The 23502-nt window shown below is 47.8% G+C and overlaps 1 protein-coding gene across 9 annotated transcripts in view; it reads right to left on the minus strand.

The window, feature by feature from the left end:
* The window catches only part of PBRM1 (polybromo 1), a 298934-nt gene that overhangs the window by 72680 nt on the left and 202752 nt on the right, over positions 1 to 23502 (minus strand). For all 9 annotated transcript variants that reach the window (XM_078661902.1, XM_078661899.1, XM_078661897.1 and 6 more), the window contains exon 24: positions 6807 to 7017. In XM_078661902.1, the coding sequence (XP_078518028.1) occupies positions 6807 to 7017 (211 nt within the window). The remainder of the gene's footprint in view (positions 1 to 6806; positions 7018 to 23502) is intronic.

Below are 23502 nucleotides of genomic sequence, written 5' to 3' on the forward strand. Positions count from 1 at the left end.
AAAGTGTGAGAAAGTGCCATCTTTCTTGCCTTGGTATGCCCCCACTTTTTTCTGAACTGCTGATGTGCTTTGACTGAGTGTGCCCTGAGCTCCTGCTAATCGGGCACCCAGGGCCTGTGTTCCTTCCCTAAAACTGGGTTGAAACTAAAACCTAATTGGCATCTCTGGCCACCTGTCAGCCCCTCGTAAATAGTACCCTAGGTACCCGGGGCATGGTGACCAGAGAAGACCCCTGAGGACTGCAGCACTTATTGTGCCACACAAAGGGGCCCTGTACCTGGGTACCCACCCACTTCCTTTGGCAGGGTGAGTGCCTAAGTACAGAACTAAACAAAGAGTCGATAAGGCACACATCCCTATGCCATGCCCACAAACCCACTGCCCTGGCATACCTCAGTCACCCCTCTAGCTGGGTGCCCTATGCCAGAGGTGAGGGCACAGGTGCAGGAGCCCTGTGCCCCTACAGTACCTAGGGCCATTCCTGGGCACTGTACGTGCAGTGTTGCCATTCAAGAGTATATGGTGCTGGGAGGTTGTCATTACGAACTCCACAGCACCATAATGGCTTCACTGAAGACTGACAAGTTTGGTACCAAACTTCTCAGCACATTAAACCTGCACTGATGCCAGTGTGGGATTTAATGTAGAATGCACGAGAGGGTATCTTAGAGATGCCCCCTGAAAACCTAACCTACAATCCACATCTGGTCTGAGTGACTGCAGAGGCTGCCATACAGCAGACATGTTGCTGGACCCCTGGGTGGAGAGCCCCCCGCTCTCCTGGGCCTGCAACAATGCACATCCTGGGTGAGGTGCTATGTCTCCTCCCCCAGGATGGACAGGGGGAAGCTTCAAAGGCATACCGCCTCTGAGAGCTTCTCCAGACCATTTGCTGTACCCAGCAACCAGCCCCCCCCCCCCCCAGTTCTAACCCCCACTCTGGCGGGAAGACTGGCGGGAAAAACTACGTCAGGAAGGGGGGGGGGTGCCAGCCTGTGCCAACTCCACCCCTCAGGTGGAGGAGGCGAGGTGAAGCACGACCCCGGGCTCCGGCCATCTTGTAGATGGGGAGCCCTGCCCAATCCCAGCTAGGCCCCTGCCCCCTCCCACAGGAGAGGAGCAGGCTGGGGGGTGTACTCACCCCAGGACAGGGACCCATTGGTCCCTGCCCTTGCCCTACCTGCAACGCCCCTAAATTTAGTATTTAGGGGCTCCCTGAACCTTCCTTCCTCAGATCCCGATACGAAAAGAAGAAAGAAGATCAAGAAGAAGAAGACCCGCCGCGCAGCTGCTAACAGGACGACAACAACTGACTTGGCCCCAGCCCTACTGGCCTGTCGATCCTGGAACCTGCTCCTGCCTAATCCCGGCGACTCCTACGGACAGCAACCTTGGGACTCCCGGAGGACCTGCCTGCCTTGACCCTCTTGAAGACTGGGACTCCCTCTCATTAGCAGAGGCTCTAATGCAACAACCCACCTGGTGCCAACCAGGAAGCTCCGGACCAGCCCACTCTGCACCCGCCGAGCCCGGGCCGGGCCCAACCGAACCAAAACCACGAGGATGTCCCCCCGGTGACTGGGACCCGAAGTCCAGTGCCCAAAGACCCTCCTCGACGAACCAGCCGACGCCTGCAGACTCAGAACCAGGGGCCACCCCAAATGCGACCAGCCGAGGGTACGATTTTCCGACCCCCAAAGGCACCCCTGCACCCGGCGCCCTACAGCCCCCTGTGCCTCCCTTTGGGGTACCTACCTGTGCTCCAAGATCCCAACTTACCTCTCGAAGTGCTGGTCGCCCCTGGAGAGTCTCCGTCCCCGAGCCTGCATCCTTTGTTCCTTTTTTACCTTTCCCATTGGATAACATTGAGCGCCCGACGGCTCAAAAGCACTCTGCACCCAGCCGCCAGAGCGCCGCTGGCTGTGCCACCTTTGTCCTATCCTACTTCCCCCCTTGCCCTGAGCAAGTGACCAGGAGCCCAGCTCCCAGAGCCGCGTGGCCTGCTAGCCAGCAGCCACCAACCGAAGGCCCCCTTTCCCTCATTGGATAACATTGGGCCTACCTACCTCTGCACCCGGCTGCCCCTGTGCCACTGAGGGTGTAGCAACTGTAGCTACCTGACCCTGGGGCACCCCTGAGTCCACGCCCAGAACCTTAACTTCACCAACCAAGTACTCACCTGGAAACCGGTAATTCACTTACCTGCCATTGAATAACATGGACTCATTTGACTCGAACATTTTTCTAAGTGTGAGGTTTTGATTCACATAAAATCAGCCAAAGTCCGAATTCTGAAGTACTCACCTGTGATCAGGAGAGAAGCCAGTATTGTACCTTTCAGCCTAGTACTGAAGCACAAAAGTAATCCCTAGCGGGTTTACTAGTAACCTGTATTTTCTCCATAGGAACCCATTGTCTGCTTTTCTATGAAATTTCTTCTGTCTACTTTTGAAAACTTGAAATATTCTTTAAAAATCACACGAAATACTGAAACGCAATTACCTACCTGTTTTAAGTTGAGACCCCAGTGCTGGCCCCAGGAGACCAGTACTGGATTACAAAAGTAACGTGATCGTACTTTATCTGTAACCTGAATTTTCTCCCATTGAAAAACTATCAGATTTCCATTGAAAAGTTTCTAAGTGTGAACTTTTAAAACAGCTTTATATTCATGAAAATCCACCACAGTAACTAAAACGTTTTTGCTAATCTGGTTTCAGCTTCGACCACAGAACTGAATCTAAGATCTAGTCCTGGGACTACTAAAGTAATCTATAGAGTAATCAACTGTACTTACATGTGGAAAACCCATTGAGCTCAATGCTAGAGTGTGTTTTAGGATTGTGTGGCTTACTGTCAATACTGTCTTAATTGTGTGCCCGAACTTTATTGCAAAGTATTTACATGAGAGTACACGTAACAAGAAAAGTATATTTTTATAACTGTTGGTACTAAAAATAAAACAACTATATCTGAGGATATAACAACAATTGGCCTGGAGTTCAGTCCTTGAGTGTGTGAAACCTTTTGCTGACTGAGTGTGTACAATAAATGCTTTACACTGTCCTCTGGTACAGCCTTACTGCTCGACCAAGCTACCACTTTGGAGAGTAAGGTCAGTTCTGACGTTAACCTCTATTCAACCTTTGGGGTTTGTGGACTCTATACACAGTGTACTTCATTCTAGTCCAGTGTATATAGAGCCACTTTCTCACATAAAGGGTGTTTTTGTAGCCTGTAAGCTCACACCATATTCTTCATGCATTGCTGAGCATGACAACGGTCTGCTCACTGGACTGTAGAGAACTGATGGTGGTGGCCACAACATATTATGGGGACATGTCGCCTTTGGAAAAGAGTTGCCTAATGGCCTCTTCTGTATTTTATAAATTGGTCTTCCAGAACCTGCAAATAAGTCTTTCACTTCTTCCATGTGGGACCTGGATGGCACATCAGGTGTAAATGAAATTGTTATTTTAATTGCACTGCATGTCGTGTCTGAAGAGTGTCTGTGACAAGTGGCTGTGACCACACGGGAATCCATTTTGATGTCTTGCACAGGAGTGGGTCCTGATATGGAGGGTGTAAGGGCAGCCGAGACCGCAATGTGAATTGCAGGACTTCTGAGGGCCTTTTGATATAGATCACATACTGTGGAGGACAAGAGACAAAGGTCCCCTTTGTAGCGTAGGGAAACCCCTGCCGGCTTCTTGCTTCAACAGAACTGTTACCCACACCCTGTTACATGGTGGCTAAGTTAAGTCTAAGCTATGTTTTTATTTTGGGTTCCCCTTGACAGGTGGCTACCAACTCTACCCCGCCAACACATGATAATGCAATGGAAAGCCAATGAGTCAATGGATGGACCAGGCTGGAAGAAATAAGAACAAGCATTGGCATAGCCAATAGGTCTCGCTTTTGGGAGCTTATAAGTATTTAGGTATGCAACAGTTGATGTTGTTGCACCCAGGATATTGTGCTGCATAAATAAATACTTATAAGGTCTAAAAATAGAGACCTATTGGCTATGCCAATGCTTGTTATAAATTGGTGTGCATCTCTTTCTTGAGGGTCGATCACTTTTGTTGACCAGTGTGTGTATATTTTCAGATCTCCTCCTCTCCTCTGTGATAAGCCCAAGGATGCTTGACCACACTACCACCTAGCGACCATTAACAACGATGAACAATCAATCACAAGGGCCTGGGGTCTCCCCACGGTCACTGGACATTTTCGCTGCGGAAATTGTAGCTTTTTAACCAATGCTGGTTGGGCTATTAATAAAGTGATTGACAGCCACAAATTCGCATTTTTTAATAAAAGCCTGCACACATTTATTCTCCCCCCTTTTTTTGTTTTTGTTTTTCACTGAATAAACACACAAAAGAACCAGCTCCGCTGTAAACCGGCGTAGTAGCACACTGGGGGGACATTCGGTCCTTCCAGTGGGGACCCAATGATGAAGCATGTCACCACCAGGTGGTGAGTGAGGGTTCTTTTACAGAACAACTTTTGTGTTTCCTTCACTTTTGTCTTGTTTTTGTTAATTTTGGGTTTTCTCTGTATACCCATTTAGGATGGTTTATTTGTATCACTCTTCTGTTGTTATTAGATATATGATATTAGGGGTAAGAGAGTGATTGTTTACACCCTGACTCTCTTGTTGTTCGAAGTAGCATTTATTCCACACCCCGCTGTGTTACTCTTCTGAACAGGTACATTACCTTACTTTGTCCCTTGTGCCCTTTATTCCTTGCTCAATAGACCGGTTTCTTTATTTATTTTTTCACCAGTGCTTTAGCCCACTTAGCTGCACTTGTGACTTTGCTTTCTAGACACCTTGTCCTGTAATTACCAGGTCCCATTTTTCCCGGTAGTTTGACACCGCTCGAGCGCCATACTGGTTGCCGAGCGGCTGCCTAACAACGGCGCTAGCGCGCCTACCCACTTGGCCGCATTTGCGACTTTCCACTTCAGACAATCTGCCCCCGCAATTCCAGGTCGTATGACCCATTACATTTCCAGCAATTTGGCACCGCTCGACCACCGTACTGGGTTGCCGAGCGGTTGCCTAGCAACGGTGCTACTCACGCGCCCCATGTGACCCCGCCCAACCTGGAAGCTGCCTCCTGTTAATCCCCTCGCCGGCAATGCCGCTTTGCAACGGGGACAACGAAGAGGCGTGTAGGTATTCCGGACCACGGATTTCAACGAAACTGTAAGTTTTCAGAAAAGCTAGACGCTGCCACAATACCGCTATTCGGCAGCGGCGTACACGGGCCCTTTGGAGCCTTTCTACCCCTCCATTTTATTCACAGCTTTTTCCCATTGTTTCAACCTCAGATTAGGTTTCCTGTTGAACAAGCCTCCCTCTGCCGCCTGGAGCAATTGAGACCCTTGAATATAGTAAGATCCCCCCCTTAACAGTTGTCGTAAGACTTGGATACTTTGATTTATATATGCATGCATGTTCATTTTAACTCACCGATGTCTGAGTGAGTTGAAGTAGTTACGCTACGAATAATCTTCTGTGTGCAAGTGACACATTTAATACTATTTCCCAGCCACCATGCGAACGTTTATTGATCTGTATGAATGAGTGAGCATGGATTGATGGCTACAACCTAGTACCACCCACTACCTTGATACGGCCAGTATACGCACCTGATACCAGCTATTACCCACGCTGGTATCCACGTCCCTGGCACACTATTGATTACTATTCAATTTACAAATGGGATTCGCATGAAGCATGCAGAATTATGAGAACCTACACTACGTTACAGGCATGTATACTATTTGTTTGTGATTGTTTCCTTTTTCCTTCAACAGGTTTCTCTGCTTTCTTCTCACCCACTTGGGTTTGAGGCAGCCTGCTGCACGATTTTGCAACAAGTTTTTAGGAATTTAGGTCTGGTTACACGTTAGTGTGTGTACACCAACCATTTTCCTATTTTGGTCCTGACAAAAACCTGGGATTACCATTTACAGGTTGAAATATGTAGACCCATTTTTATACACACACATAGATACTACTGGTCATTATCACCTACCAGTATCTACACTTTGTTTTTACCATTGTCGAGAAGCTTTTGAATAAAGTTTTTTCTACAAGTCATACCAGGACAATTTTTAACATTATTTTTGCTTGCGCTCCACGCCCAAAAACCAGCTCCACTGTAGTCAGGTGTCGCAGCACACCCGGATGGCACTAAGCCATCTGGGTGGACCCCGATGATGAAGCATGTCACCAACCAGGTTGGTGTGTGAGGGGTTTCTAAACAAAAGGTCAACACCCTTTTGCTTCCTTTTTTGACATCCGATTCCGAACCTCCATAGGTTCTCCTTTGGTGACACTCCTCTTTTGTTTATACCCGAACTCGTAAGACAGCCATGTACACCTTACTTTGGTTCTCGTGTTGGACTTTATTCTAGCTCGTATGTGGGATTCTTCTGGCCTTGTGATACGATTCACCACTCCGTTTGTTGCTATCTAAACAACTTGAGGATATTTAGATGCAGAAGGTAACAGACACAAAAGGTGTCCACTAGCAACATGTTGGAAAGGGCGGCATCATCAGTCAAACAGCGACAGACATGAAGATTGCTTGGTAAAGTCTCCTTGAAAAATATTCCTTAAATTGGACCAGAGAATCCAAGAATAAAAAACGTAACAGGCGCCGACATGCACGAGTCCCTGAACCTCTGTTCTGAATTAAAATAGAGCATTACTGAAAGCACAGCGCATGAACATCCTTTCTAAAGTGACCGACACACACTGAAGAATGCATGAAAAGCTGCTTTACCTGTGGGGGCGTGTACGGCATGATCTCTAGCTCACTGGCTATTGGAGACTGGATCGGCGGTAGGGGCGGGGCTTCAATGATTTCACTTTCTTCTACAACAGCCGGCATAATCTCCTCCGTGCCTCGCTCCAGCTCCGCAAACTTGACTTCTAGCTCATGGATCTTCTTCTCCAAAAGAGGGGACGGTTCCTTCTGTGGAACGATGGGTTTTCTAGAAGACAATAATAATAATAAGGCGCTCCATGTTACAGCTCTGAAAAGGCAGAGAATCACCGATGTTGCAATCGAGAAGGCAGACCGTATAAGCAATTTGAGATCAAGACAGGGATGATCATGACATACCGCAACAATCTGGGTTGGCGTGTTTGCTATAGAAGGTTTGAATAAAGCTGAGACAGAGTGTGGGCTCATGTTACAAAGGGCTCTGCAGGTAATGCTGGCAGCCTTATGTCAACCATGTGTTCACCGAGAACCAGCAAAGTGGGAGAAAGCGCTACAGAAATTGTACTCTAAACGTTTTGGGCTATTAACTGATGACTTCTAATAATATTTGAAGAAAATCGGTTGTGCCTGTAATCCATGTCTCATTTAATATTCAATAGCCATGCTACATAAACCTGGATATGATGGACTGGCATATATTTTGAGTGTTGAATTGATTTTTAACCTCATTTTTAAATAATGTAAAATCACTATGCACCCACATGCAGATGGGGCATTTAAATACAGACCAACATCTTTCTAAATGAAAGAACATAGAAATGAAATACAGGACGTCTGGACGTTCACAAAGTTTCGTTTGTAAAAGTCAGTTTAATATATTTTATTAAGGTTCCACATGCTGTAAGAATGTCAAATCTTTTGGAGATATCAGAAGAGACAATAGACCTGATATAGATCTTGGCGGAATGGTGACGGGTATATTGTCCACTGAAATAGAAATCCCATTGTATCCTACGGGTAGGCTTTCCTGTTTTCAGTTTCTACTTTTGGTAAATTCTGGTGGGGTTTTTTGCAGTGTTTTCCAGTGATTTCAATACCTTAAAGAACAGTGGATATCAGTGGTTACACATTATCAAGTCAATAAAAACCAAAGAAATTGTGTTTTTCCGGTGTTCATGGAATGTTTTGCTTTTGTTATTGCTTGCATTCGGCACTGATGGAACAGGTTATGAAGACAGTGTACGTACAGTGTATATGAGGTCCAAATAGATTTTTATAAATCAAACTTATCGTAGTACACCATGCATTACTTCTTCAATGAGTCTTTGGTCATGTTCGCTCGCTCTTTTCTTCCAATGTAAACTTTATCTATGAAAATGCCCTTTCAACATTGGCACTTGAGACAGGCCATTCCAAAACAGCCAGTACACACTTGCTAACTCTGGCCACTGACAGCATTTCATGACGAAACTGAGCATCTGAAGTTTGCGATTTTCAAGGACAGGTTCTGCATCATATACGTTGAACTGGGCACATACGCCCTCGGTCATCGAAGTGGTAAAAAATTAAGCAGTACTTTTCAAAGTCCGGACAAAGTTCCCCTTTACGGAAAGGATCTAGAACTTGTGCAGAGTACCACAGTGAGGCTCTACTGACTTCAGATGCCAGGGTTGGTGAAGGGACATTTCTATGCGTCATTGCTGCCATTTCTCTTGCATTGTAAAATAAAATTTCCTAAATTGCTCTTCAACATTGCTTCGCTTACAAAGTAGGAAGCCGTCTAACATGGAACATGTTGCAGTGCCAAAGTCATTAAAAGTGTCGCCCAGCCTACTCTCAAGGAGAAGTTTCAGATATACACCAATTACGCTGAACACTTGGTTGACACTTTTTGCAGCAGCATTCCAAGTGACACTGCGTTCCATGTTTACCAAATGTCTGGCGTCATGTTTTCACCACTATTCCAGATACTTAGTGACTGCACTCTTTTCACATATGCCTGTCACTACATCATGCATTGAATATTTAAAGCCTGGGGTGTTTGGCAATTTACCTACTATCAATACTGAGTCGCTAAAAAAAGAGGGCTGATGTTTCAAAGGATTTAACCTGTTCTCTGTCTGTGGGTAAATGTGATGGCACATATTGGGAAAGATTTCTAATGAAGCCAGCCATTTACCTATCAGTGAAAGACTCAAACGTAGCCAATATATCAAATAAGATTTCCATATTTCATGATTATCTGCAGTTATAAAACAATTACGACCTAAAACATGCTTCTAAACCCTGCATCTTTAGACCAAAAACCACAAAACTGAAAAAAGCAAAAGGAAGAAGAAATCATATTTTTGTGACATCCCTAAACAAAACATGAGCAGAATAATATTAACCCAGTCTTTCTTGCTACTACTTTGTATAATAAAGTTACATTGCATTGGCCCCTCCAGGGAGAAATAACAAGCATTTGCAATGCAATAGGTCTCGCATTCGAAAAGTTAGAGTTATTAATATTGTAAATAGCAATTTGTTTATTTTTGTGGTAGTTTTGAAAATATCTAACTTAATAGTTTATTTATGTAAAATGCAAATATTTTTAACTTTTGGAAATGTGACACCTATAGCATTAGTAATGCAATATGTCTTGCATTAATGTAACGTGCATCTATTGATATAACAATGGTAGCGTCACTAGAGGGGTGGTTTCATTACTGCCACACCCACTATCGCCGCCACAGCAGGCAGCTCATCATGAGAGTAAAATTGCGTCAAGTCAGCCTGCCTACTCGACCTGACTCGTAGTAATTAATATTCTTAACACGAGTCAGGTTTAAAATGAGTAAATAAAAAGGCTGCGAATGCTCTTGCAGCCCGTGTGAATGTGCCCCTCGCCTCACGTCCCACGCTTCCCTTGCCTCCCGCTGTCCCAAGTGAGCCCTTGTCAGTCTGTTCGCCACAGGTAAGTTTAGTACTATGAGGACGAGCACGAAGAAGTTAGGTGCGATGTCTGAGGAAGGCGGGCCCACGGGAGGCTGCAGGCGCAGGGAAGGAAAATAAGAAAGCGTTTGGAGGGATTGTGGCCAAAGGAGGTTAGGAGTAACAGGTGTACTATTCCATGAGGTGGAATGGGGGCTCAAGTATATGTGGGGTGGCGGGGATGCGAGCTAGGGGTCTTAGACATTCATAGCATTGTTAATGGTGGTACTGCATTGTGTGCTGCGGCAGCCTTAGACACTTGTTTGTGGTGGGCGGACTGTAAGACACTGGGTTGGGCTGGATTTTGGTAGGATAGAGGCAGTTTGTGCGAGAACGCGCACACATTTTTTTTCATTACTGCCGCGCCCACTATCACCGCCACAGCAGGCAGCTCACTACGAGAGTAAGATTGCATCAAGTCAGCCTGCCTACTCAACCTGACTCGTAGTAATTAGTATGCGTAACACGAGGCAGATTAAAAATGAGTAAACAAAAGGCCATGAATGCTCTTGCAACCCGTGTGAATGTGCCCCTCGCTTCGAGTCTCACGCCTCCCTCGTCTCTCGCTGTCCCAAGTGAGTCCTTGTCGGCCTGTTTGCCACAGGTAAGTTCAGTATTAACTTACTTTGGTAGTAGTACTGTACTGTCACGTCCGAACAGGGCAGGGGGCATGGTGTCCATGAAACAACAGGAGGGGGAGGGGGGTGTTGAGGACGAGCACGAGGACGTTAGGTGCGATGTCTGTGGAAAGCGAGCCTATGGGAGGCTGCGGGTGCAGGGTTGAAAAAGGAGAAAGGGTTTGGAGGGATTGTGGCAACAGGGGGCAGGAGTAAAGCAGGGTGTGCTCTTTTATGAGGCGGAGTGGGGGCTCAAGTAAATAAAGTTAATGAAACGCGGGAGCACGCAGCTGAGATCTTGTTGTGGCTGAATAAATAAGTACATAAGGGAAGTAAGTGAAAGTCGGAATCACGCAGCTGAAATCTCGTTGTGCCGAAGTAAATAAGTAGATAAGGAAAGTTAGTGGAAGTTGGAATCACGCAGCTGAGATCGCGTTATGCTCAAATAAAGTAATAAGTACATAAGGGAAGTAAGTGAAACTCGAGAGCACGCAGCTGAAATCCCGTTGTACCCGAATAAATGAGTACATAAGTAAAGTTAGTTGAAGTCGAGAGCACGCAGCTGAGATCCCGTTGTGCTTAAATAAATTAATAAGTACATAAGGGAAGTAAGTGAAAGTTGGGAACACGCAGGTGAAATCTCGTTGTGCCCAAATAAATAAGTGCATAAATAAAGTTAGTGAAAGTTAGTAGCACTCAGTTAAAATCCCGTTGTTCCCAAATAAGTAAGTACATAAGGCAAGTAAGTGAAAGTCAGAAGCATGCAGCTGAGATCCTGTTGTGACGTACATAACGAAAGTAATGAAAGTTTGGAGCACGCAACTGAAATTCTGTTGTGCCCAAATGAATAAGTACATAAGGGAAGTAAGTGAAAGTCGGAAATACACAGCTGAGATTCTGTTGTGACCAAATTAATAAATCAGTACATAAGGGAAGTAAGTGAAAGTTGAGAGCACGCAGCTGACATATTGTTGTACCTAAATAAAAAATGAATGTGTGCCCTTGTACGATGCAAATTAAATATGCAGAAGATACTGCATGTGACATGTAATGCGTAACCATTTAATTGAGAAAAGCAGCACGTACAAATGTGCTGAAATGTTACAGGCTTGAAAGCGGCCGGCTGCAAGCTGTTTTAGCAACCGCCCGGCCCACGTTAAAAACCAGCCCCTTAAAGCGACAAAAAATGACTGAAGCAACCCCCGGACCACGTTAAAAAAAAACACACACATTAGATGCAGTGAAAGCGCGCTCACGAGGTCAAAAGGCACTCCACATGAAGAACTACCAGACGCATTGACGCCTGCACTTCAAAGTGAAACTGACTGAAGCAAGCGCCCGGCCCACGTTCAAAAAAAAAAACACACACGCATTAGATACAGTCAAGGCGCGCTCACGAGGTCTAATCTCCAGCAGAAGAAATTCGAAACAGTCTGCTGTCCACATTCCCCTTCATTCCCCAGAAAGCGGCAACATAAGTTGTCTCCCTAGACAGCAAAAGCTTTCGCTTTTGCTTTCGTCTAGGCGAGACCTAAAAAGGACATGTTCACTCTCCTTTTCCTTTCTTTGAATGACATTCAGTTTGCAGTTGTGCAGGTGTTTATATGTTTACACTGTGAGGGCTATTTCCCGTTCCGTGGGGTTTTATCAGTTACTATAGGTTTAAACCTAAAACAGGATAGCCTACCTATGGGATTTCTATTTCGGCGGACGGGATATCCTTCACCGTTGTGACAGAGTAACCTGCCACCAAAATCTAAATTAAACCCGCAGTGTTCTTGTACAACTGTAGGTTGCATGACTGAAAAATCAAAATAGCAGAATGCATGTGAATTCAATTTAAAATATTATTTTATTGTGGATTGTATAATGCTGATTGAAAAAGGACGTTCGACAGCACAAGTTAGTATTAATACCGAAGCTTGGACAAAAAAAACTAAAAAATCAAGAGGTGTTAGCACATGTTGGGTTCTTCAATGAGTTATAGTTAACAGTAGGACAGTGGATTACTATTTGGGCTAGACAAGGAACCAACTCAAAGGATAAGGCCCCTAACTGCAAATGAAACAAAATAAACCTGTGCTCAATCCCTGCAACGTGGCATGAAGCAGCTTGGCTTAAATCAAAGGGAATGCGTAAAGTATTTAGGCACTGCATACACAGTAGAAATAGTCACACAAAAAATGACAACCAATTTCAAAATAATTAAATAAATAAATGTTATGAGTAAACTAAGACCAAAACAACAATAATAACCCAGTAACGGACTATTGAGAAATACATTTTTGAAAAGGTCAGTGAAAAAAGTGCCAAAAACCACAAAGTGCAAACGATTGTCAATGAATGAGGCGGCCCAACACCTAGGTGCACTTCGAGGCTGAGGGCAATGGAGAGTGGTCAAATACAAGTGGATTGGCCCCAGTGAAAGTTTGGAAGACAAGAAGTTAGAAAATATTTCTACGTTTTTAACCAGAAAGGGACTTTCTCAAATTTCGAGAAGAAAAATGCTTCCTGGGCAGGCCGCCGCTGAAACTGTAGTCACCCTTGTGGAACCAAAGGCCAGATACTTGAAGCAGGTTGGTTGAGCTGGAGCTATTGTGCACAGGAGATTTCTGACAAAGTTTTCTATGTCCCAACAAAGAACAGGACTTTGTTGTTTTTTGGGAAGTGCTGAGAGCCTTGAAGCTGAAATTCAATCAAATGCGTGGAAGAACCGGTCAGGCACTTATTCTGCAGGTCCACCTGAAGCCCTGATGGGAATGTTTTTCTAAGTTGCCAAGCTTTCTTTTGGGGCTCAAACAACCACAGGAGTACACATTTATGTCCCCAAGACCTCAGGGGAGAGTACTTAAAAGACTCCCAGGGTGTCAAGCAGAGGCCAACTGCAAAGTCCAGTGCAAGTGCCACTGATCAGCTTGGAATTTCCAGGAAAAGGCCTCTTGCAGCTTGTTATGTGCTTCTAGCCACACAGGTCAGCAAACGGACCCTTGGAGTCGGCGTATTTGTCCTGGATACAAGATGATGCAGGTCCATTCCTTCAGGTCTCCTCTCCGGACACAGACAGCGGGTGCAGTCCTCTTTTGATCTTCCCCTGGTCCAGTAAGTGTTCGGAGGATGGTAACTTGGGGTGCCACTTTTATGCCTGACAACAGCAAGTGGGTGGGGGCGGGGGGGGAACGGACATCCTGGCCACTGTCTAACCAATGGACTAGAAGTACCCGAGAGCAACCCTACCCACTTTTTCAGTAGTTGCTGAGTGCATTACTACAAACAATGCCGCAGTGCCCCTCACCCTCAAAATCCAAACGGGGAAACCCTTGGGCAGAGCTTGTGCGAGCACTCAGAGGTGTGGAGACGGTAACTAGCATTCCCCTCCTCTGTGGTCATCAACACGGGTTCTGGTGTGCTTTCCTACTTATGGCTTTTTTTGCCAGCCTGACTATGGAGACAACATCGGGGGCCTTTCCAGGCACCATATAACACTTACTTGTGACAGAGCAGGCGCCGGTGAAGGTAATAACGTTCCTGTGCCCACTCAAACTGGTCTTCCAGTCAGGAGAAGAAAACACCTCCCCCACTCCAAGGCCATTGTCTACTCTGGGAGTAATTATTTAAAACTCTTCTCCACCTAATACTGACCAAAGACCGGGTGGGCGGCTGCTGCCGAGTTAAGGCAAATCAGCCTCTTGTGAAGAGGCAGGGTTAAGTTAATTTTCAAAAAGTTGCATTTTCGATACATATACAAATCTAACTTCACCATTAGATTATCTTTTTATTAAATACAAAAATAATGCTTGGAATGGTGCCTGTAGCTGGTACAGATCAAATCTTATAGATTAAAGTGTCTGATCCATACTTTCACTTTTCCTATGCACCAGCTACAGCCGGACGGGTGACAATGTCATTTTAGGCCTAGTCACTGGGTGAACAGGACATTTCTAATGTTACACATGTTCCACCCATAAATATTATGCACAATACTTTGTGGGCAGCAAGGTTCACTTAGGGATGGATTATTTAATATTTAAAACCAGTTTTTCCTACCTGACAAAAGGGTGATTGACAGATAATGGCAGCAGGGTTAAAACTGCTGCTGTCAGGCTATGTCGATTTAGCCCGAAGTCACGGCTTCAATGCCACTATATAGCGCATGGTAAAACAGGTGGTGTAGTGCACAAGTGGCGTTTAACCGCATGCGTGCGGCATGATTTCCCCCCGTACGCTGGATTTTGCGGATTCGCACTTTACATGACGAGCTGGGCTCGTCATGAGCGTGCGAGGAGGCTACCTCATGACGAGCCCAGCTCGTCATGAGCGTCGAAGGGGTTAACTTTCCATCCCATGGGTGTATTTCTGCACCAGAAACTAAAAGCCTAAATGACAGTTAAAGATGTCAATTAGGTTTTAAGCTATTTTCATATGTTTTAAGGGTCACAGCACATACACTGGATAGCTTACCACCAAGGGAGTCCCCAAAAAATTAAAAACTGGGGATGACCACTCACATCTGAGATCCCGAGACAATGCAGCAGCGTCTCCTCCTTCGTGTGTGCTGCAGGGGAGCAGAAAGATGGAAAGGTAATGGACAGACCCCGGTGAAAGGAAAGGTAATGGACAGACCCCGGTGAAAGGAAGTGACAACCTTGGGAGGGAAAGCAGCTTTATTTTGCAATACCAGCTTGTCAGGGTAAAAGGTCATGAATGAAAGACAGACCGATAGTACTTGTAGCAGGGATTGTTGGTGTGGGTGACAAGAGGCCCGCCGTCAAAGTTGCCAAATAACCCCTGACGGAGCCCACCGCACACCCTCTCTAAACCACACACCACAACCGTGCCTGACAGATCGTCCCCATGCTGGAATCCCCGTCTTCGGAGGCGCCATAACAGAGCCCTCTTGTGCCAACATTCACCCACGACTACGAGAATATAAGAGATCAGCAGACCTAGCAGGGGGACGGCCATCTTTGGTGTCTTACCGGAAGGATGGATCCATTGTCTGGAAGTCTTGGATTCTTCAAGGAGGAGGAAAGGGGAGGAGAAGGGTAGTGTCCAGAACGGCTGCTAGGAACAGGAGATGCTGAGAGGGCTCCAGGCTAGAGTTTCGAAAAGTCCAGGCCAAAACAGCAGACCTGGGTCGCCGTCTGCAAATAGTGCTTTGTTACCTCTAATGATTCAGTTTTGATCAGTCACTAAGTATGACGGCATCAGGATCTCTGATGAAAGTCTGAGGTGTCGATGTCGAACCAAACTGAAGACCACGATGGGTTAATGGGTGGAGCTTATTACAAAATGCAGGTACTTAAGATGCGGCTGGAGAATCAGAACATTAAAGATCGCATCCTGCGAATCGTCTGACACTAACTATTCTGCGACGTCCAACGCCAGCAGGATCTGAGCTAGGGTCGGGTCCTGAGATCTAGCATTGGACGCAGACCGTCATCCTCTTGGGAATAAGGATATATTGTGAAGAGCATCCTTAACCAAATTACTGCTCCGGTAACAAATCCACTGCTCCCTTCAGAAGGGGTGCCACCTCCTGCTGCAAGGAGCAGAGGTGAGATTCAGAAAGAGAAGGCGGCTCTATAGAGTGGGACGGGGCTGAAGGAAGGTCAGGGAATGCTCCCTTTCTACAAACTGTTGGACCCACCGGTCTGAAGTGATGGCCTTTCAGGCCTATAGAAAGGACGACACCCTGTCTTCCACCCGCTGCTAGTGCTCCAATTAGAGCAGACTGCAGCTGCTTCCCCAGTAGTGCAAGGGAGAGGAGACTATAGGGGACGCTGAGAACCTCGCTTACCTGAACATTGGCCCCTGTAATGTCAATCAGGGGATTTCGGGGCTGCGCTGCTGTGATTGGGCAGACTGCAACTGGCAAAAGTTGAAGCCTCTTGGAAAGCCACAAAAGTGTCAAAACTGTCTATAATCTCTCCATGGCCAATGTTGGTGGAGACGTAGAGAGCAGGATGTAGCTCTACAGGCATTGAAGCTTTCAAATGCTGAATCCGCTTTGTCACAGAACAAACATATGGCGTGAAATGGGAGGTCTACGAGAGTGGCCTACATGTTCATGGAAAATCCAACCATGACAGCACACAGGACCTTGAAGCCCGAGCCACTGAGTCGGCAGTTTCAAGGCTCAACTTGACTGTATGCAGTGAAGGTTCCTGCCCATTCTTCCTAAGCAGGAACCACCACCGAACTAATGAAGCGACTCCAGACGATGCAGAACTTAGCAGCTAGACTCGTCCTCAACCTGCCCAGACAGACCCACATTACCCCCTACCACATGAACCTTAACTGGTTCCCCATCCGGAAAAGTGAATATGCTACTTACCAGTATGCATCTGTTCTTGGCATGTAGGGCTGCTAACATTCATATCTGTGCACAGATCGCCGCCTAGTGTTGGGTCCGGATGATTGCACATTGTTGTCCTGGAAGAGTCTTCGAAGTATCACGAGATAGGTGGCTCCTCCCCTGGACTACAGTGCGCATGGGCATCGACTCCATCCCCAGATTGTTTTTAGCCATTGTGGCGAAGATGGAGTGTAACAGTGTGAGCGATGACCATGCTAAGAGTAAGTATAAGTGCTGCAGCCGCTACAAGCGCCGGGGAGGAAGGCGGGCAATATGAATGTCAGCATGCCAAGAACAGATGCTTACTGGTAAGTAGCATATTCAGTTCGAGGCATGTGGGCTGCTGAATTGTTATGTTATGTTATTCGCATTTATACCGTGCTCAGCTGCCCCAGCAAAGGGGCGTCCCGGCGCTATGCAAGGTACACAAAACACAACTCAGTTGAAAGGCCAGAAAAAGGGAACAACAGTGATAGAATTTAAAACAGCTATTCAAATAAAAAAGTCTTGACGGCGCGTCTAAACTGCAAAAAGTCTTCAAGAGCCCGGGTGTGAGGGGGGGGGGAGCGTTCCACAGCTTCGCCGCTAACACCCGAAAAGAACGACCACCGGCTCTGCTCAGCCTGAAACGCGGAACAGCTGCCAGGTTTTGACCCAGGGATCTGAGGGTTCGTGAGGGTACATATGGTAACAGCAAATTCTCCAATATTTGGGGAGATGAACCCTTGAGGATTTTAAAAGCAAGGCATAATACCTTGAATTTAATCCTCTGGTTCACAGGAAGCCAATGGAGAGCGCGCAGTGTGCTTGAAACAGGGCACTGCCTTGGCAGACCGATCACCACTCTGGCTGCAGCATTTTGAACTCGCTGCAGCCGGATGAGTTCCGACTGATTAATCCCCGCCAAAAGCGAGCTAGCATAATCCAGCCGGGACAACACTGACGCTTGGACCACTAGTTGCCTGGTGGGTGCGTCGAAAAATTTCAGAATAGGTCTTAGACCTCTAATAATGCCATAACAGGTGGCCGCCACCTTCTTAGTGTGGCAAATGAAACTAAGAGTCGGATCCAGCCAAACCCCTAGATTTTTTATCTCCGATGCCGGAAAGGGGGTCACACCCAATTCGGGAGGCCACCACCGGTCACCCCATAACTCCGCCTGCTTGCCAACCACCATGACCTCGGTCTTTTTGGCATTTAACTGAAGGCAGTTGGAATTCATCCAGTTAGCCACTGCCCGTAGTCCGTCACGGAACCTGGGAGCCTCAATGTCAGAGTCCCCACTCAACGTGACCGCCAGCTGCGTGTCGTCTGCATATGAGACCATCGTCAAGCCCCATTGCTTGACGACCGCAGCCAGCGGCCTCACGTAAAGGTTGAATAGAGTGGGACTTAACGAAGAGCCCTGTGGGACACCAAGTTCCAACGGATAAGATTTAGACTGGCCGGGCTGGATCGCAACCTTGAAAGACCGTTCGGCAAGAAAAGAACGAAACCAGCATAGGGCGGAACCCGTGACACCTACTTCTTCTAGGCGCCGAAGCAGGATCCTGTGCGAGATCGTGTCGAACGCGGCACTAAGATCTAATAGCAGATATCTATAGCATAGAATATATAGCAGTCCCTCCATTATCGGCGGCCGCCTGTGCCAGCTGCAGACGTTTGAAAAAGTGTCTTTAGAACAGCCTGTCCTACAGCTGCCTGCTGTTTGGAGTGCACATCTACACAGTAGTGTTTCGTAAATGTGTGTGGGGTAGACCATGTGGCTGCTCTACAAATGTCTTCCAAAGGGATGTTACCAAGGAAAGCCATGGAGGCCCCCAACTTGCGGGTGTAGTGGGCTCTGGGGGGGACCGTTAAAGTGCGCTTAGCCTTCTGATAGCAAATCTGAATACACTTAACGATCCACCTGGCTATATCTGCTTTGGAAATGGGGTTGCCCTTGTGTTGGGCAGAAAAGGCAACAAAGAGTTGTTTTGTCTTCCTAAAATCTTTGGTCCTATCGATGTAGTACATCAAAGCTCGTTTGACGTCCAGAGTGTGGAGCATTCTTTCGGCCACTGTCTCTGGGTTTTGAAAGAACACAGGCAGTTCAATAGTCTGATTGACATGGAATTGTGAAACCACCTTAGGAAGAAATCTAGGGTTAGTGCGCAGCACCACCCTGTTCAAGTGAATTTGTATGAATGGCTCTTGCACGGTGAGCGCCTGGAGCTCACTAACACGTCGCAGAGAGGTAATGGCTATTAGGAAAGCCACTTTCCATGTTAAGAACTGAACCTCGCATGAATGCAAAGGCTCAAAAGGTGGGCCCATCAGCCTGGTGAGGACCACATTAAGGTTCCATACAGGAGCTGGCGGGGTCCTGGGAGGAATGACCCGTTTCAGTCCCTCTAGAAAAGCTTTAATGGCAGGCACTCTGAAAACCGAGAGGTGCTGCCTGTTTTGCAGATAAGCCGCTATGGCGGATAAGTGTATCCGAATGGAAGCATATGCTAGATTGCATTTGTAAAGATGTAACAGATAACAAATGATGTCGCGAGTAGATGCATCCAGCGGGTTGATGTCGTGTTCATCACAGTAGACTACAAACCGCTTCCATTTCGCTGCATAGCAGGCCCTGGTGGTGGGCTTTCTTGCCTCCCGTATGATATCCATGCATTCAGAAGGCAAGTCAAGGTAGCCAAATTCTAAGACTTCAGGAGCCAGATCGCCAGGTTGAGCTGATGCGGATTTGGGTGCTGAATGTCGCCATGGCTCTGCGTCAAAAGTCTGGGTGTGAGGTGCAGCCTTTGATGCGGTACCACGGAGAGTTCTAGAAACGTGGTGTACCATGGTTGGCGTGCCCACGTTGGAGCAACCAGGATGAGTGTCATCGAGTGTTGCTTTAGCTTTCGTGCCACCAGCGGTATGAGAGGCGCTGGGGGAAAAGCGTACGCAAATCTGCCTGACCAGTTCATCCATATCGCATTGCCTTGCGACTGTGGGTGAGGGAACCTGGCGGCAAAGCTTCAGCATTTTGCGTTTTCCCTTGCAGCAAACAGGTCTATCTCTGGATGACCCCACTGCTGGAAGTACAGGTGGAGTACTGATGGATGCATCTCCCACTCGTGCATTTGGTGGCTGTGCCTGCTGAGCAGGTCCGCCATCTGATTGTCCTTGCCTGGGAGGTGTTCCGCCATGAGGAAGATGTTCCTCTGAATGGCCCACTTCCACATGCTCTGAGCCAGATGAGACAACTGTGGAGAGTGTGTACCTCCCTGTGAGCTCCCCATCCCTGGAGAGATGCGTCCGTTGTCAGGATAATCTGTGGCACAGGCTCCCGGAACGGTCGGCCCTTGCAAAGGTTTTGTGTGTTCCACCAATGCAGAGAGCTGTATGCCCGACCGGTTACCAACACTAGGTCTTTTAACTGTCCGTGAGCCTGAGTCCACTGATGTGCCAAGCACTCCTGAAGCGGACGCATATGGAGTCTCGCGTGCGGGACTATGAAGATGCAGGAGGCCATCATGCCTATCAACTGCATGAACACTCGTGCCGGAAGCGAGTGTTGCGGCCTAAACTTGTGGATTAGTGACTGAATGCTGTTGATCCTCACAGAATTGGGCTGAGCCGAGGCTGCCAGAGTATCTATAGTCGCGCCCAGATACTGGCGCACATGGGCTGGCTGAAGGTGCTACTTTGGATAATTGAGTGAGAATCCCAGATCGTGAAGAAGATGAATGGTGTGGGACATGTTGGCAGCGCACTGCTGGGCCGACTTCGCTTGGACAAGCCAGTCGTCCAGATAAGGGTAAACGTGAACGTTCTGCCTCCTGAGGTGCACCGCCACCAGGCATTTTGTGAAGACCCTGGGCGCTGTTGTCACCCCGAAAGGGAGGACCCTGAATTGATAATGCTGATTCTGAATAGTGAACATGAGGTATTTTCTGTGTGATGGATGCAGTGGAATGTGAAAATATGCATCTTAGAGATCCAAGGTTGCGAGGAAGTCTCCCTGGTTGAGCAACGGAAGAACTTGCTGCAGCGTCAGCATGTGAAAGTATTCCGATAGAATGTACTGGTTTAGGGGTCTGAGGTCCAGTATGGGTCTGAGGGACCCGTCCTTTTTTGGGATTAAGAAGTACAGGGAGTACACTCCCGTGCCTTCTTCCTCCACCGGCACGAGCTCGATTGCCCCTTTCTGCAGCATGACAAGTACCTCCTGCTGCAATAAGTGCAAATGCTCTATGGACATAGGACGGTGTTTTGGTGGCATGTTGGGTGGAGTGGATGTTAACTCCAGACAAAAAAGCCGTACTGGATAAGTTTTCTGACCCACCTGTCTGTGGTGATGGATTTCCAGACTGGCAGGAACTGCTGGAGTCTCCCCCCGACAGGTGTTGTATGGTCGGGGGCAGTGACAAGGCGTCACTGTTTGTTGGTGGCGGAGGAGCGGGAGTTGTTGTTTCCACGACCTCTGCCCTTGACGCTGTTGCCCCGATAGCCTCCTCTACCCTGCTTGTTGTAAGAGGACTGCGCCCCACTTTTAGTGTACTGTGTTTGCTGGGACATCTGGCCTCTGGAAACACCTCTATTGCTTGAGCGACGAAAAGTGCTGCCCCTGAACTGCTGGGACTGGAGAGCCCCCATGGACTTCGCAGTCTGTGTCTTTCTTTATTTTTTCCAGGGTGGTATCTACCTCAGGGCCAAATAATCGATCAGGGTTAACAGGCTGATTGAGGATGGCGGTTTGTATCTCCGGTTTGAACCCGGAGATCCTGAGCCAGGCCTGACGTCTCAACATCACACTTTTGTTAATGGCTCTGGCCGCGGTGTCCGCCACGTCCAGTGCACATTTAATAGAAGCGTTTGAAATGAGCTTCCCTTCTTGAATGAGCATCTCAGCTGCCTCTTTATACTGATCTGGTAAGTGTTGTAACAGGGTCTCTAGTGTGTCATAGTGTGCCCTGTCATATCTGGCCAGGAGCGCCTGAGTGTTTGAAATACGCCAGATATTGGCCGCCACCCTCTTCCCTGATGCTTCTAGCACTTTAGATTCTTTGTCAGGGGGAGGAGCATCACCGGTTGTTTGCGAATTCGCCCTCTTCCGGGCATTAGAAACAACCATAGAGTCCAATGGCAACTGGCCCTTGATGTAGGTAGGGTCGCCAGGTGCCGGCTTATACTTCTTTTCAATCCTAGGGTTTCTAACCCTGGCACGTGTGGTTTCTTTAAAAATGTCAGCAGCATGTTTCAGAACCCCTTTTAGCATAGGGAGTGTTTTGACAGTTTTTTCAGAGGTGGAAAAGGTATCAAATAGAAAGTCCACTTCAATAGGGTCAGCATGTATCTGGACGTTGTGGTTTTTAGCCGCCCTCTCAATTAGAGCATTAAATGCTGCCGAATCCTCAGTAGGAGCGGTCTTGACATTGTACACCTGAGTGTCCGGGGCAGTGTGTTGATCCCCTGGGTCTCCTGCATCTGCCCATGAGTCCTGGTTATCCTCCGGATCAGTATTGGCAGGGAAGTTGTACTCCTCGTGATGCCCTTCACCAGTGTCCCCGTCTGAATAAGTGGGTGAGGGTGGTGCAATGGTTTGAGACCGAGGATTGATTGGCTCAACCAGAACCGGGGAATCCGTAGAAGGCTTCTTGCGCTTCAAAGGAATAGTGTAGGACTCCATAGGCTGTGCCGGTGTGATCTTTCTCTTATAGAGGGTAAGTTTCCCGGTGTCGGCGTTGATAAAATGTTCCGACTGCTCCTCCATCAGAGGTTGTCGATGCTTCGAGCTCACCAGCGGCTGGGAAGGCTTCGACCCTGTGGACACCTTCATGGGCACTTCGTCGACCGATTTGGGTGCAAACGCCTTTGGCGCCACCTTCGGCGGCAGCGTGAACAAGAGTGTTGCCGAGGACTTTGGCGTTTTGGCAGCTTGCTTCGGGGTGGAAGTATCCTTCGGATCGACCGCGGAAGCCTTGTTCTTGATGCGTTGCAACGAGTCCGACACCTGCTTCGTGAAGGATGCGGACGGTTTCGTTGACCCGACAGACGTTCTCGGTCCACCGACTCTTGGCTTTCTCCGGCCGATGTGCAGGATCAGCCCCTTTCGGTGCGCCGTGTCCTTTTTCTGTGACGACGGCCTTCGGCGCCGACGGTTTCGGGTCGGCGGCCTTGACAATTGTTTTTGTAGCCCCAGTTTTCGGCTCGACGCCCTTGATGGACTTTGGCTCGACGCCCTTGGTGGACTTTGGCTCGACACCCTTGTGCGACTTCACGTGGTCGACACCCTTCTTCGGCTGCCCCGACATGTCGGAAGACGAGGAGGCGATCGGAGCGACAGACGTCTTCTGTTTCGATGGTGTCTCTATCACTTTCGTATTCGTCGACACCGAAGCCGTCACTTTCGGTTTTGGTTTGACCAACGGCAGCTCCGTATAAGTGTCCTTAGCCGGGCCCATAGGCGAGGCCGTGGATTCAGGTGGAAGATCTTGGGTAAGGCCATCTGGCGATCCCTCGACCTGAGCCTTAGTGATTGTACGAACGGGGCATAGCTCTTCTCCTGAGCTATCTTCCATGGCCCCATAGGCCTCCGGTCCACCGGTGCCGACTGCTGGGCCTCCTGGCGCGCCACGCGCCGAAGTCAAATCGTCTTCTTGGAGCGAAAACGGGAACAAGCCATACAGTTGGCTTCATCGTGATCCGGCGACAGGCACTTGTTGCACACCGGGTGAACGTCGATGTGGGGATACTTTGAGCTGCACACGGGACATCTCTTGAACGGGCTTCGTTCCATGATGTGTCGTCGAAAGTCTGGTTGCGTTGACTG

Source organism: Lissotriton helveticus, chromosome 9, assembly GCF_964261635.1.
Source record: "Lissotriton helveticus chromosome 9, aLisHel1.1, whole genome shotgun sequence".
Lineage (NCBI taxonomy): Eukaryota > Metazoa > Chordata > Amphibia > Caudata > Salamandridae > Lissotriton > Lissotriton helveticus.